General features: G+C 41.4%; 1 protein-coding gene across 1 annotated transcript in view; it reads right to left on the bottom strand.

Annotated features, from left to right (window-relative positions):
* The window catches only part of HCF101 (ATP binding protein), a 461386-nt gene that overhangs the window by 146422 nt on the left and 297964 nt on the right, over positions 1-17000 (bottom strand). The window contains exon 14 of the mRNA XM_089411334.1: positions 9382-9504. Coding sequence (XP_089267460.1) covers positions 9382-9504 — 123 coding nt within the window. The remainder of the gene's footprint in view (positions 1-9381; positions 9505-17000) is intronic.

The raw sequence follows: 17000 nt of genomic DNA, 5'->3' as shown, positions 1-17000 counted from the left end.
CACTGAAAAATTCTTTGTTGCCCATCATATGGAATGAGGCTCCACTATCCAGATACCACACACTACCCATCACCGATGTCACCATGCATGCAATGAGTGTGAAATCCAACTTGAATTGTGAAGCTAGAGCTTCACCTGCCACTCCTCCTGAGGGCTTCTTGCCAGCCTTCTTGTGCGGACACTTTGTGGCATAGTCTACCAGCTCATGACAGTGAAAAAATGTAATCTTTGACAAGTCCTTTTTGTTGCCTTGATTGGAATCCCCTTTAGATTGGAATTTCTTTCCTTTCCCTTTCTTTTCCTTTCCATCCAAGGCACAGTTCTCCTCATCATTGTTAATTTTAGGTATGTTCTATGCTTAGAGCAATTTATTTCAATTTTCACAGTTAGCTCCATATCTTTTCCAGATTAGCAATCACATCAACATTAAAGTAAACTGCAGATAGAACATAAACATAAATCGTAGAAGACAAGCCAAGACAAGAGGACACAAGATGTGGTGCTAGCCAGGGACAAACCCCAATATGGGGAAACCCTTGATCAATTCTTCTTATATGTTCTTCAATAGTTTAGCAGAGAGAGAGAGAGATAGTACATTTACCACAAAATTCAACACTTTGACTTATCTAGATAAGAGCATAGATCATCTCTAAGAAGATGATACATGAGATCAATTGAAGACATGCTGCTTCAACTGATTCTCCAAGGTGACTCCTTCACCTATCATTGTGCTGCATTTCGTCATCATGCTGCACCTCACCGCGCTGCACCCCTCATCACTATGCTGCATCTCAACATGCTTCATTAATCATGACTATACCCATCGTTGTACTGCATTATGTGCCATTGTTGCACCATGTTTCCATCTTGACCTATGTGTTGGCTGCACCTTGCTTGCTTGTTGTCCTTAGCATGCTTGTTGTCTTTAGCATGCTTGTTGTTGCATGTTAGTTGTCCCTTGCATGCTAGCTGTAACATTGCATGCTTGGTGTATTTGTTGCTAAGTACCATACAACTGTCCCAATGTTAGTTAGCTGTCCCTTGCATGCTGCTCTCCTTCGGAGACAGATGCTCCGGCTGTTTCGGCAGTTCTAGCGGTTCCGGCTGTTCCCGGTAGTTCCAGTTATTCCCGACAGTTCTGGCAGTCCCAGCAGTTCCGACTTTTCCGACAGTTCCATCTTTTCCGGCTTTTATGGATTTTTCGGCTTTTCTGGCAGTTCCGACTTTTCCAGCAGTTTTGGCTTTTTCGGCATTTCTGGCTTTTCCGGAAATTCCGGCTTTTCTGGCAATTCCGGCTTTTCTGGCTTTTCTGGCTTTTTCGGCAGTTCCATCTTTTCCGGCAGTTCTGGCTTTTCTGAGTTTTCCGGCAGTTCTGGCTTTTCTGAGTTTTCCGGCAGTTCTGGCTTTTCCGACTTTTCCGGCAGTTCTGATTTTTCGGACTTTTTTGGCAATTCTGGCTTTTCCGACAGTTCCAGTAGTTTAGACTTTTCCGGCAGTTTCGGTAGTTCCAACTTTTATGACTTTTCCGGCAGTTCCGGCTTTTCCGGCAGTTCCAACTTTTCCGGCAGTTCTGGCTTTTCCAGATTTTCTGTCTTTTCCGACAGTTCCGGCTTTTCCCGGTAGTTCCAGCTTTCCCGAATTTTTCGGCTTTTTGAGCAACGTAGAGCTTATTCTCCCATGATTGCATTTAGATCTAGGACATGTTATCTAGGGTAGCGTATACCCTAGGGCACTCCCTCTAGCTCTCATCTTCATCAACCCCAAAACAGGATGAAGTGAGATCACAAGAGTGAGTGTGTGTGTGACAAATGACTTCAAGTCCTCTTCTATTTACACTAAAACGTAGAAGTTGAATAGACATGATTGTTAGGCTTTTGAGCCTATATAAGTTGCTGGCCGACTTGACAATTTGTCCATAATCAAAATAAATTCATATCTTCATAAATACTTATCGGATTTGGATGATCTTTAGATCAATCCTACACCTCTCGATGAGAGGGATCCAAGAAAAATATCAGCTGCCATAAATAAGATGACCCACATGGAGTTTGGCCCTAGTTGCCAATTTTAACACTCCCTCTCAACTAGGGAGAACTCCATCCGCTGATCCATATGTTTGACTGTACTATCTTTGCCATCAGTGCCCTACACTACTCTGCTCTGCTCTAATCTGCTGAGCTCTGCTCTGCTGGACCATGAAGAAGAAGAATTGATCGAGAATGTATCATACCATTCTTTACTGACCCGAAGTCAGTTTCATTTGAAGAGAGTGTGTCACATCACTCTTAGCGACCCGAAATCAGTGTTATTGATCCCAGATCAATATCACAAGAGAGTGTCTCAAACCACTCATACTGGTCCCAGATCAGTTTCATTGATCCCAAATCAATATCACAAGAGAGTGTCTCAAACCACTCATATTGATCCCAGATCAGTTTCATTGATCCCAGATCAATGGAGGTCATCCTAGCATAGGGAGTACGGTAGATACAACGATGCGTCCATCGATAGTACTACTATGGTCCCTATCCTCGTTTCCCTGCTCATTGATCAGATGAGAGGTACTTCCCATGAGTCCTAGACTGCATGGGTAGGATGCCTCGACAAGAGAACTAACCATCCTATACACAGAAGAATGAATCATCCTGTTAGTGAATGCCACAGAGAACTAATCATCCTGGCCCACAGGAGAACTAATCATCCTGTTCCACAGTCACCACAGAGAACAAATCATCCTGGCCCATAGGAGAACTAATCATCATGTTCCATAGTCGCCACGGAGAACAAATCATCTTGGCCCACAGGAGAACTAATCATCCTATTCCACAGTTGCCACAGGAGAACTAATCATCCCGACCCACAGAAGAACTAATCATCCTGTTCATTGCGCACCACCAAAGGAGGGTGAGTCGCCCTGCGGTCGTATGTTGCTCCAGTAAGTACCCCAAGCCCCCCAGAGCTCCCAGAGCTCAATGCATACAACATGCAGGACCCTTACAAGAAGGTCTCTCAACGACTCCAAGTCGTTCAGAAAAGTTATAGATTTTACCTTTCCCCAGGGCTTTGACAAAAAATGTCTGCAACCTGTACATCAGTGTCAATGTGATGGAGCCTCCTCGTTCATCGACTTACCACATCCCAGATAAGGCGATATCTAATGTCTATCTGCTGGAGCAATCATCGAATACGGGATTCCTCAATAATCGAATCCCACCTCTGGCTGTCACAGAGAATCATAATGGTATTCATCATGTGTACAAACAACTTACTTAAGAGCTTCTGCAACCATGCAGTTTCACACGAGATCATACTCGTAGCTGTGTATTCAGTCTCGGCGGTGCTTATAGCAACTGATTTCTGCTTCCTGCTCATCCATGATATCGAAGCAGAATCCAAAGAGAACCAGCACTGAGAAGTGCTCTAGTGATCCTCCACACTGCCTGCCCACTCAACATTCGAATAATCATGCAGTTTCATATTTCCGGCAGTGTATCTCAATCCATGAGAGATTGTGCCCCAAAGATATCTCAGAAGATTCTTGGCACCAATCCAGTGAGGCTTAACCAAATATGAGCTCACCATGCTAACTGCAAAACATATGTCCGAATTGAAGTTCACCAAGAACATAAACGCGAATGAGTTTATGAAACTCAGAGGCATTTCCCAAATCTAGTCTGACATCACTACCATATAACTTCTGAAAGTTAATATCCTCGAGGTAGTCACAGGCTTGCAGTTTATCATTCCACATTCGAAATCCAACTCCCTCTTACTTTTGCAAATGAGAGGGTCTGCACCTGTCAGAAATAGGTCGTCCTCATAAGGTGTTGGTATGAGAGGTCTATCATCCACAACCTTCGGGTAATGGTTTGGATCAGTTTCACTCCTAGTGAATCTCAACTTCATCTGACAGCTATCAATCCTCTCATACTGTGCCTGGGGTGTTTTGCTTCAAGCCATAGAGGGCTTTCTTCCACCTGTATACATGAGATTCCCGATCATGAATCTCAAACTCCTTGGGTTGTTCCAAACCTGTGGACCTACTGTATGAGGGGAATGGTCCCCTTATAAGATTTTCCTTCGGTACATCTCAAACATGTACCTTCATGCTCTTCTTGAATTCAGGCATCCCTATCATCATCTGACTCACATCAGGTAGGGCCCATATGTAGACCTCCAGTGTTATAGATGCGATATGTCAATTGACATGATCCCCAATGGACCATCCTGTAACTTGATACAAATTTCCAACCCTGAACTCATGAGAAAAAGCATCTTTGAAAATTCTATTTTCAAACACGTACCTTTCCATCGATGAGTGCCACCCCGAAACCTTTGACTTCCATTGTTGAAATGGACACCAGGTTCTTCTTGCGATCAGGTACATAAAAGAGATTTTGTAAATGAATTGAGTTACCCTCATTCAATTGAGGGATAACATTCCCTACACCTTTTCCGGGATAGGTGGCATCAGCTCCAAGTATAATCCCACGATTGTTTCCATCTCTACCAAATTAGAGAGTGCACCCATCTATTCGATGAAGTGCCTTGAAGCACTACAATCAATAAGCCAAATTCCCAAAGAATCTAAAGGAGAAGGCCAATACAAGATAATGCTTCTTTATCTTATCAAAAACAACATTTAATTCTTCATACCTGGGGTTCCTTGCTTTCTTTGAAGAGTCGACCATTTCCTTGATGACCTGCATTACTTGTCATTCCTTTGATCATTGAAGATGTCCCTGGAATGATTGTTATCTTCATCAAGTGATGTGTCTCTGCCATTCGGACACTCCTTCGCATAATGGCCGAACTTATTGCAACCAAGGCATCCGCCTTTCCTTCCACCCTTAGATCCGAACTTCCCAATGAAGTGATCTTTAGGTAGGCCATCAGAAACTTCCACTGCGCCATTCTGATAATATTCTCTGCTTCGACTTCACCCTTGGTGAATTTGAAGAGGGATGAGGAATCCACTGATCCTTTTGTCCTTTCCCAACTGTCTTCGGTGATTGCTCTTTCACTCTTGCTTGGGCATTGTCTTCACCTCAGCTCTGATACCATGTTAATTTTAGGCATGTTCTATGCTTAGAGCAATTTATTTCAATTTTCATAGTTAGCTCCATACCTTTTCCAGATTAGCAATCACATCAGCATTAAAGTAAACTGCAGGCTGAACATAAACATAAATTGCAGAAGACAAGCCAAGACAAGAGGACACAAGATGTGGCGCTAACCAGGGACAAACCCCAATGTGGGGAAACCCTTGATCAATTCTTCTTATATGTTCTTCAATAGTTCAGCAGAGAGAGAGAAAGAGAGTACGTTTACAACAAAAGTCAACACTTTGACTTATCTAGATAAGAGCATAGATCATCTCTAAGAAGATGATACATGAGATGAGTTGAAGACATGCTGCTTCAACAAATTCTCCAAGGTGACTCCTTCACCTATCGTTGTGCTGCATTTCGTCATCATGCTGCACCTCACCCTGCTGCACCATGCTGCACCCTTCATCACTATGCTGCATCTCATCACGCTTCATTAATCATGACTATAACCATCGTTGTATTGCATTATGTGCCATTGTTGCACCATGTTTCCATCTTGACCTATGTGTTGGCTGCACCTTGCTTGCTTGTTGTCCCTTGCTTGCTTGTTATCCTTAGCATTTTTGTTGTTGCATGCCAGTTGTCCCTTGCATGTTAGCTGTAACATTGCATGTTTGGTGTATTTGTTGCTAAGTACCATACAATTGTCCCAATGTTAGTTAGTTGTCCTTGCATGCTGCTCTCCTTCGGAGATAGATGCTCCGGCTATTTCGACAGTTCCCGGTAGTTCTAGCTGTTCTCGGCAGTCCCGGTTATTCCCGACAGTTCTGGCAATCCCGACAGTTCCGGCTTTTCCGACAATTCCGGCTTTTCTGGCTTTTCCGACTTTTCCGGCAGTTCTGGCGTTTTCGGCAGTTCCGACTTTTCTGACTTTTCTAGCAGTTCCGGCTTTTCTGGCATTTCCGGCTTTTCCAGCATTTTTGGCTTTTCCGGCAATTTCGTATTTTCCAACAGTTCCATCTTTTCCGATAGTTCCAGTAGTTCCGACTTTTCCGGCTTTGCAATTCCGGCAATTCCAGCTTTTTCGGCAATTTCGGCGTTTCCGACAGTTCCAGTGTTTTTGGCTTTTCCGGCAGTTCCAACTTTTTCGGCAGTTCCAACTTTTCCGACTTTTCCAGCAATTCCGTCTTTTCCGGGAATTCCGGTAGTTCTGGATTTTCCAACTTTCCTGACAGTTTCAGCTTTTCCAGCAGTTCCGGCTTTTCCGGATTTTTCATCTTTTTCGCCTTTTCCAGTAGTTCCGACTTTTCCAGCTTTTCCGGATTTTTGAGCAACATAGAGCTTATTCTCCCATGACTACATTTAGATCTAAGGCAGCATATACCCTAGGGCACTCCCTCTAGCTCTCATCTTCATCAAACCCAAAACAAGATGAAGTGAGATCACAAGAGTGAGTGTGTGTGTGACAAATGACTTCAAGTCCTCTTCTATTTGTACTAAAATGTAGAGGTTGAATAGACATGACTATTGGGCTTCTAAGCCTACATAAGTTGCTGGTCGACTTAACAATTTGTCCATAATCAAAATAAATTCATATCTTCATAAATACTTATCGGAATTGGATGATATTTAGATCAATCCTATACCTCTCGATGAGAGGGATCCAAGAAAAATATCAGCTGCCATAAATAAGATGACCCACATGGAGTTTAGCCCTAGTTGCCAATTTCAACAATCATCCTACTTGGATGAGGTTCCATCTCTAGTGTTCCGCCTTATCTCTTCTTGAACCAAGTCGAACCACAAACGCTCCCACTTTGGTAGCTGCTCCCTCCCATTTATCGAATCCTGGTAGCTGTGCCAGCTCTTGGGAAGGCCTAGAAGAACTAGGTTGACCAAATCATCTTCAACAACTATAATACCAAAGCTCCCAAGCTCATCTCAACATTGGGTGAACCTGCTCAAGTACTGTGGTAGTGTGTCACCCTTCTCCGTCTTGATCTTCTGAAGCTTGTCCTTTAGTGCCAACTTCATGTGGTTATTGATGTTCTGAAACAAGTCTATAAAGGCTTGCCACATTTCATTGGGAGTTTCCTTCCCATGGAGGTTTGAGACAATATGATCTCGAACTCCTTCCAATATGATCCTCCTTGCTTTTGCCACACAATTCTTCCACTCGGCTAGATCCTGAGCATCAGATGCTGGAGGTTTAGGAATATTAGTATCTACAAATTCCTTCAACCTATTATCTTCCAACACTGCCTCCATCCTGTCCTTCCAATAAATGTAATTCGAACTACCCTCAAGGGCATTTTTGAGTCTCAATCCGTAGAAGGCCATCCTGCTAGCTCTGAAGATTTGATTCTGTAAATTTGATCCTACAAAGACAAACTCATATTCGTCTCTTTTATTGTGATTTCAGCTTTTGTACCATGTAGAAATTCCTTGTAGATTCAAACTGCTAATTGTAATTTACTTAGACAATAGACTTGAATCTACTCTACCAACTTCGAAAACAATTAATGATCGTGAAATCATGAAACATACAAGAGAAAGAATTCAATCAACACATTACACAATGATTTCCTGGGGAAAGCCACAGCTAAAAACCCTGATATCTTTATATTGCATTAGTCATAAAATATGAGAAAATTACAATGATTTGCTCAAGCCCGAGCAACCTCTGCACTATCTCTATCTGTCTCACAGCTTCGTAAAGAAGCCTTGGCCAATACTTAACCAATTTTTTGTTTTTCCAAGTCCCTATTTCCTTGCGCTATTTCCTTGGGAATTAGCCCCTATTAATTAGGGAAATTCCACAACTGGAACTATCTATCTCACAGCTTCCTAAAGAAGCCTTGGCCAATACTTAACCAATGTTCTGTTTTCCCAAGTCCCTATTTCCTTGTGCTATTTTCTTGGGAATTAGCCCCTATTAATTAAGGAAATTCCGCAATTGGAATTGCGTAATCCATCACAGGCCTTCCTCTGACGGCATGCACCACCTATACAATTTGGATGATTATACAACTGATAGTACACTACCCTTGAACTCCAATCTCAACTGGGTAACTCGTAGATCACACATGCATGAGTTATTTATGGCTGAATTATCAATTAACTGGTTGAACATTGAAGCTGCACCCCACTGCTAGACCTCCTACTAGTTCCTCCAACATTTGGAACTAGTTTAACCGAATTTAACTCAGTTAAACTGAATTAATTTATTACAACTCGAAACAAACTCAACCATGAATCCTATAAAGTAGGAGCCACTCTACATGACTCAAGTTAGACCCTCAACTCGAATTAACTGAACCAAGTAAGTCAAATTAACTTAGTTAACTTCTACAAGTTGTCTTGTGATGTGGAATTACAATTTTTCTCCTAATTTAATTCATAGGAAAATTAAATCAGGATTTTCTTGTTACATTTTCAACAATGACATTGTAACTTTCTTGTCTAGATTATTACTGCACCAGCCTCTTGTCAGAACAGTAATTGCGTTTTAGCTCTTATCCTAAGACTCTTATTTTTAATGGCTCATGATGAAATATTGCACTCAGTCATTATTATTTTTTCTCAGTTTTAAGGGAAGAAACCATGGAGCATGTGCATTGCCACAACTTCACCAAGGTAAGTATATGAACCCATTTATAAATGTTATAGATCAATGTCTGTCAAATCCATAACACACTTCCTTATTTTTGGCAATCAACAATCTGACTTTACCATAAAATTATTTTATACTCAAGGATAACCCAAAAGTGCTTTGGAAGAAAGGATCTTAGTTTTGAGTAATTGATCGCAGATATATGTAGTGGGTATGTCTTTTTTCAACATGTAACATCTCATCTCACACTCAATCCCGTAAGTGAAAATGATATTCATGGTACATTTCCAGCCCCAAGCAACAATTGGTTCATGAATAAATAACATGTCACAAATAAGATTTAAACATGTGTGTGGAGTTTAACATTTCTGCTTCCATGCACCCAAACTACACCCAATAAACATGTGATAAATATGTTTAAGAACAAAGTGTACAAATGATCCTCAAGCATTTCCTCGAAACTATGCCGGAAAACGTGAACTTTATTCTACAAGTGATGCTAAGAAAAGGAAAGTTGCAGGGATGTGCAGGAGTTATTTGAACTAAATTTTCAGCCATAGATAGCAATGAAGGTGGTTCACATAGATGTACCATAATGATGTTTTTAATCAAACTTCACTCACGATTAACACATCAAAAGCATAAAAGGTACAATTTGCATATGTTTTGTTATCAGAGCATCTTGAAATCTTGTAGACTAAAAGCGAAAACAAATACCTGGTCAAATCCATCTGACCATGTTATAGAGACAGCATAATTTCCCATTGGCCTGATACTTTCTGGTTCTATGTCTTCAGGCACGTCAGTGTATTGTAATTTTTGTTCGCCTGTCCATTCATCCTGTTCATGAAAAAATATAAGAAGAAATGTCAAGCACGTAGTTGAAATTTATATTGAATAATCAATTTCTATTATCACATTAATGCAAACAATCTTGACACATGAAATATGTCTTACTCTGAACTAAATTCTCTTTTACAAGAAATATACTAAATTTAAAAGTTCTTTAGATAGTCTAAAATTCACACAAGTTAGGTCTTATGTAATAAATGGATGTTGGCTGGGTTTTCTAATTTTAGTGCCTACTATTTCATATACACAAGGGTATACAGTTAGAATTTAGGGGTCTCACTTATGAGTAAACCCAAGGCATACAAATTACAAAGAATATAAACCCAAGTACACACAATATGTGTGCATACCTATTAACCCCAAGATTTGCATCCCTTTGCAAATCTGGAGGGTTAAGGACTAACACATTTCATGAGGCTGGAGATTTAGAGAAATATGTAGATACAATTTTTGTTGGGGTGGGGATTGATTCCTTGGGAGATTGGTTGCAGGATGGATTTTGTGAGGTTATGGTTATTTAGACTGTTTTCGTACAGATTGGAAAGAGTTGCTGTTTTTAGCAGTTCTCCAACATTTTAGTAAACAGTTCTGAGGCTTGCATGGTATTATTGATTACAAATTTAGGGTCCATATGAACTTAGGATTCCAGTGAGACTTCTCCAAATGATATGCATGACATTTTCTATTTTGGCAAGTTTGGTCTAGGAGACTCACATGTCAAAGATAATGGTATATTTGGGATCCTTGCAAAATATTTAGTTTGATAACCTACTTTCCAGTGAGATGCAAGAATTTTCTATTGTTAGTAGTGCTTGCTTGTCGATTCTTATCACAAAGTTGGACTCAATGCTAAAAGACGGATCCAATGAGTATGGTTTCATGGACATGTGAGACATTTCTATTTTTAGCAACGGTTGCATGTCAAATCTGATTACATATCTGGACTCCCCACTAAAAACTGATTCTTATGAGGGTGTTTTCATTGATATGTGTTATATTTATATTGTTGAGTGTTGATTTTGGGTAGCATCGGATGTGCTCTAGCTCCGAAATTTTGTGGAGGGGCTAGAACACATGAGATCTCCAAGACCCAGAAATCGTTTGGAGAAATTCCACCCGGATGAGGAGTTATTAAAATAATTAATATTTTTAATGGGTTCGTAAGTCTAAACTCAGGAAAATAAAAATATTAATGGGTATTAATAAGAATATGGGTGGGAAACTTCTAAGTGATGAGGACCAAGTCTGTTTTAATCTTAGTCATTGATTAGGGACTTAATCTCGGCCATTGATTCATTAACATGAAAAGTATAAGAGGAGGCTTGAGGGTCAGTTGGAGATACACCATAGTGATCAGTCAATTCGATTTTTCTGGGGCGAGGTTTGCTGAGAAAATCGAATAGGTGATCTAAGTTGCTGTGAGAGGGGCAGTAGCAGAGAGTTGGATCAGAAGGAAGTTCTGAGCCAACAAGTACTAGGTAGAGAGGCAGCAGTAGCATCAAAGAGGCAGCGCAAAGGCCTACGTAGCCTAGGTAGGGGTTCACGCAGAGCTGATGGAGGCCAAGAGGGTTCTTGCAGTGGCAGTGCGAGATAATCAAGGGAAGTTCGAGATTTTGCTAGGAGTTCGATGTTCTGAGCTGGGAGGGCTGCAATCGAAGCTTCTGAGGGCAAATCAATCCAGCAGAGAAGTGACTCAGTCTCCCAGATGCAAGACACTAGCCCACACAGAGCAGATTGTGCTAGGATTTTCACAGTGCTTGTTGGACTCAGCAATTCAGTGGATCAGTTGAGAGTTGGAGAACGAGGTAAACCCTCATATGTATTTCTTACTGCCGTAATATCTTTGAAAGGTTAACCATTGTGAGAGGCCACCTGTTGTACTTAGATTCTGCTTTCTTAATAATACAAAGTTACAAACCCTTTATATGTTGCACCGATTTTACCGAATTGGGTTTTTCTGGGGACGATTGTCCAAATATAACGGTGTCACTTGTCTATTTGTCTCATTCTATTTCAGTTCATGATCTGTATGTATGTGTAGTCTGCAACAGTGTTTTCATCGCTATTTAAATAATTAAATAACTTGTTGAATGTAAAAACAAGTAGGAGATGATAAACCAATGATTGGAGTAGGATTTCTGATGTGTAGATTCATAAATTTTCACATTGAGAAATGACAACAAGAAATTCCAGTTTAATTTGCCCTTGAATTAAAAATCGAATTCTATTCTCATAGCAACTTGTAAATAGTTAATTAAGTTTAATGAACTTAATTAGCTTAGGAATTTCGAGTTGGAAGTCTTTTGGAAGTCATGTAAGTGTTCTCCCTAAATTTTAGAGGTCTAGTATGAGTTTAAATTGAGTTGTAATTAGATAATTCGGTTTACTGAGTTATAGTCATTTAAACTAGTTCTAACTGTTTGTTGAACTAGTAGAGGATTAGCAGTCAGTTAGTGCACTGGTGCATCCACAGGTGCTACTCCAGATAACTGAAGATTCACTCATCGAAAACTCATGCATGTCAGTTCTGAGAAAGACCCAGTTGAGACTAGAGTGCAGGGACAATGTACTATCAGTTGTATGATTTACTGAGTTGTAAATATCATGCATGCAATCAAGAAGAGGACCTAATTAGGATTGCGCAGTTTTGGAAGCATGAATTCCCTTTAAATACAGGTTATTCATCCTAGGAATTGCGCAAGGAAATAGGGGCTTGGCAAGCAGTGGAAATTGGCTAAGTGTTGGCTAAGAGTGGGCTTGTGAGGCAGAGAGTTGAGCATACTTGTGTGGAATTGTTCTAGTGAGAACAAGCTTTGTATCTTCATTCATATTTCTAATTAATGCAATATAGATAGGCGGGGTTTTGAGCAGTGTCTTTCCCCAGATAAACTTATTGTGTTATGTGCCATTGATTTATCTTCTTCTTGTTCATATTATTTTCATCGATCTATTGGCCTTCGCTAGTTGAAAGTAGAAATAGATTCTTGTCTCTTGTTTTAATAGATTACATGAGCTTGTGAATCTACAGGAAAATCTACATGGCATCGGAGCCGAAGATAGTATACTAGAAGAGATTTCGAAGTTTTGAGTTTTGGGTTACAAGTGAAATTCGAATTTGCAATACATACTTTAGTATCAGTAGATGGCGTTCTACGATTTATGGCTCGAGTATGTCTTGGAAGGAAACTCAAATTATATAGCCTAGAGGGACAAAATGGAGGTTGTGTTGGAGGATAATGGCTTCAAGGAATTCGTTGATCAAGACATTCCTAAACTAGCAACATCGGATGCACAGAATCTGGTCAAATGGAAGAAGTGTGTGGCGAAGACAAGGCGGATAATACTTGAGGGAGTTCGAGACCACCTTGTCTCGAGTCTCCATGGCAAGGAAACTTTGTATGCTATGTGGAAAGCATTGACGAACTTGTATGAGAACAGCAGTGACCAAAGGAAATTGGTATTGAAGGACAAACTTCGAAAAATCAAAATGGAGAAAAGCGAGACTATTCCAAAATACTTGACCAAGTTCACTCAATGTCATGATGAGCTTGGAAGTGTTGGAATCACGATTGCCAAGGATGATATGGTGAGTCTTACTCTTTTGGGACTCCCAAAGAGTTGGCATGGTTATCAAGTCTCTATCAATGGTCGAGAGAAGCTGCCAGATTGGGACCGACTATGGTCGAATTTGATGTAGGAGGAACACTAGGGATGGCTCTTCATCAAACACTGATGATGAAGAGAACTGTGCCTTAGAGATTAAGGCGAAGAAGGGGAAAGGGAAAGCTTCCCATTCCAAATTGGATTCTTGCCATGGAGGTAAGAAGAAAGACATGACGAAAGTTAAGTGCTTTCATTGTCATGAGTTGGGCAATTTTGCTACAAATTGTCCACTCAAGAAGTCCAAGAAGAAGTCCTCAGGAGGAGCGACGGGTGAGGCTTTGGCCTCTCAATTCGAATTGGACTTTTCCCTCATTGCATGCATGCTGTCATGAATGATGGGAAGTGTATGGTACTTAGTGGAGATTCATTCCACATGACTGGCGACAAGGAGTTATTCAATGACTTGGAGGAGAAATATCTTCAAATGCATATTGAGATGGGTGACGACGGGAGGTATATTGCTACTGGATTGGGCACGGTTACTTTTCAGAGGGAGCATGGGGCTCCACTCACCTTGAAGAATGTTATGTATGTGCCCGGGCTGAAGAAGAACTTGGTATCCGTTGTCATGCTTGAGGATAGAGGCTATGGAGTGATCTTCTCGAAAGGAAAGGCGTTCCTTCAACACACAGCCACGGGTCAGGTAAAGAAGATAGGGATTCGGGTGAAGAATCTCTATAAACTGGAGGTAGAGGATTTTGCTACTTTGAGCATGAAAGTAGAGATGGTGCAGAGTCGAGACATTGGCGAGTTGTGGCACAGGTGATTGGGTCACTTGCATCATGGGGCTTTGAAGATCATGCAATAGATCTCCACCGGTTTGCCCAAAGGTATGCTAGAGCAAGTTGATACATGTAAGGGGTGTACTTTGGGTAAATACACCAAGTCTTCCTTTCACGACAGAGATAGTCAAGCAAAGGCTATTCTAGAGCGAGTCCATTCAGATGTGTGTGGAGTTTGGACCATTCTCGACAACATCCACGGCCAAACACAGGTATTAAGTTATATTTGTTGATGGATTTTCTCGAAAATGTTGGATATTTTTTATGCAGAAAAAGGATAAAACCTTTACAAAGTTTTGTGAGTTTAAATCATTGGTGGAGAAAGAGTTGGGCAAGAAGGTTAAAGCTCTACAAAGTGATAACGGTGGTGAGTATGTTTCAAACAAGTTTAAGAACTTCTGTGCAACGGAAGGGATTAAACGGGAATTGATGACAACCCATAACCCTCAACGGAATGGGGTGGCCGAGAGGAAGAACAGAAGCATAGTAGGGGCAACGAGGGCGATGTTGCATGATCAGGGTCTCCCACTACACTTGTGGGCTAAGGCATGCAACGCAATGGTTTATGTTCAGAATCGTAGCCCGCATCGGACACTTGGGATGAAGACACTAGAGGAGGCTTATTCCGGTAAGAGGCCAGATGTTGGTCACTTTAGGATTGTTAGGTCATCAATATATTTCCATGTGACCAAAGATGCACGGAAGGAGCTTGAGCCGACAGCTGAGTTGGGGATATTTGTGGGCCACAGTGATACACCTCACAACTATCGGGTGTACTTGCCAACCAACAGGATGACAGTGGTTCGCAGGGATGTTAGATTCGATGAGGAGAAGGCCATGTGTGTTTCCCTTGAGAGGCAGCTTCAACTACATGTGGTTGAGGAGCTTTTAGCTCCTAAGGTTGAGGAACCTCAGATTGATGTGGAGCAGCCACATGCAGAGGATCCGAGGGTGGATGTCGACATCCACTCAGGGAGAGTCTTCCAGAGATGGGAGAAAGTGTACCAAAGAGGCGAATAGATTGTTGTTGGATGCTAGAGAGAATGTGGGAGCACCCACATCACAGTGCAGACAGAGGGGGTCACCTCACAAGTACACTGAATACATGGCTCTTACGAGTGGATGCGTTGTGACAAAGCCATCTTCCTTTGAGGACGCAGTGCAAAAGCCGATTTGGGTTGATGCCATGGTGGAGGAGTATGACTCCATAGTTCGTAAAAGTGTTTGGGATGTGGTTCCGAGACCGGAGGATAAGTCCGTGGTGGGCTCCCGTTGGCGTTACAAGGTAAAGCAAGCTGCAGATGGTAGTGTGCAAAAGCATAAGGCTAAATTTGTGGCCCGTGGATTTTCACAGGTAGAGGGGATTGACTATGATGATACCTTTGTTGTTGTTGCAAGTTACTCGTCGATGAAATCTATATTAGCACTATTAGCGCAGATGGGTTGGAAGATACATCGGATGGATGTGAAGACAACCTTCCTTAATGGCACGATTGAGGAAGAGGTGTACATAGAGCAGCGTAAAGGTTTTGAAACCTTCGACCGTGACTCGCATGTGTGCCAACTCAAAAGAGTGTTGTATGGGCTGAAGCAAGCACCTCGTGCTTGGTACAACATGATAGACAGCTACTTCACTGGGTTAGGCTTCACGAAGAGTGAAGCAAATGCGAACTTGTACCACATAGTGGTGGAAGGTAAACTGTTGATCATTGTACTTTATGTTGATGATCTCATATTGAGAGGGGATGATAAGCTGATCAAATCTTGCAAGGAGGACCTTGCAAGAGAGTTTGAGATGAAGGACTTGGGGCTTCTGCATTACTTTCTAGGCATGGAAGTATGGCAGGTGATGGGGAGTTGTTTGTGTCTCGAGGCAAATATGCCAATGAGATACTCAGGAGGTTCCACATGGAGAGCTGCAAGCCTATGGAGACTCCTCTAGCTGGAAACTGGAGGAAGGAGGATGCTACTTCGGGAGAGGTCGTGGAAGCAATTGTTTACAGGTAGCTTGTGGGTTCACTCATGTACTTGGTGAACACACGACCGGATTTATGCTATGCAGTTAACCAACTTAGTCAAGCGATGGTTAGGCCTACCGAGCTATATTGGAAGGCGGAAAAGCATGTATTGAGAAACCTCAGGGGCACTACTTAGTACAAATTATGGTGCAGACGAAGAGAGGGAGTGAAGCTTCAAGGCTTCATGGATGTAGATTAGGCGGGGACTCCATCCGACCGGAAAAGCACATCAGAAGGGATTTTCAGTATTGGGGCAGTGGCAGTTTCTTAGTACAGCAGGAAATAGAGATCGATTGCACTCAGTTCGGCAAAGGCAGAGTACATGGCTGCAAGTCAGACAGCATGTGAGGCCATCTGGATGAGGAAGATATGGGTTGGTTTGTTTGGTCAGCAGATGGATCCAACAATGATTTACTACGATAATCAGAGTTGTATCAAACTCTCTGAAAAATCCAATTTTTCATGATAGGTCCAAGCACATTGATATCCGATATCATCATCTCAGAGATTGTGTATTGAGGTGGATCATGTTGTTAGAGTACATTCCCATGGAGGAGCAAGATGCTGACATTTTGACAAAGGCATTGTCAAGATGTAAATTTGAGTTTCACAGAGACAGGATCGGGGTAGCAGATAATCCCTTTCTTGTTGAGAGGAAGTGTTGAGAAATGGCAACAAGAAATTCCAATTTAATTTGTCCTTGAATTAAACTGTGAATTAAAATCGAATTCTATTCTCATAGCAACTTGTAAATAGTTAATTAAGTTTAATTAACTTAATTAGCTTAGGAATTTCGAGTTGGAAGTCTTTTGGAAGTCATGTAAGTGTTCTCCCTAAATTTTAGGGGTCCAGTATGAGTTTAGATTGAGTTGTAATTAGATAATTCAGTTTACTGAGTTATAGTCAGTTAAACTAGTTCTAATTGTTTGTTGAACTAGTAGAGGATTAGCAGCCAGTTAGTGCACTGGTGCATCCACAGGTGCTACTCTAGATTACTGAAGATTCACTCATCAGAAACTCA

Source organism: Pinus tabuliformis, chromosome 3_1 (assembly GCF_031772625.1).
Source record: "Pinus tabuliformis cultivar Carrire ecotype Pingquan chromosome 3_1, CPIR1, whole genome shotgun sequence".
Lineage (NCBI taxonomy): Eukaryota > Viridiplantae > Streptophyta > Pinopsida > Pinales > Pinaceae > Pinus > Pinus tabuliformis.
The sequence above is the reverse complement of the archived record's forward strand: the minus strand, read 5'-3'. Positions and strand labels throughout refer to the sequence as shown.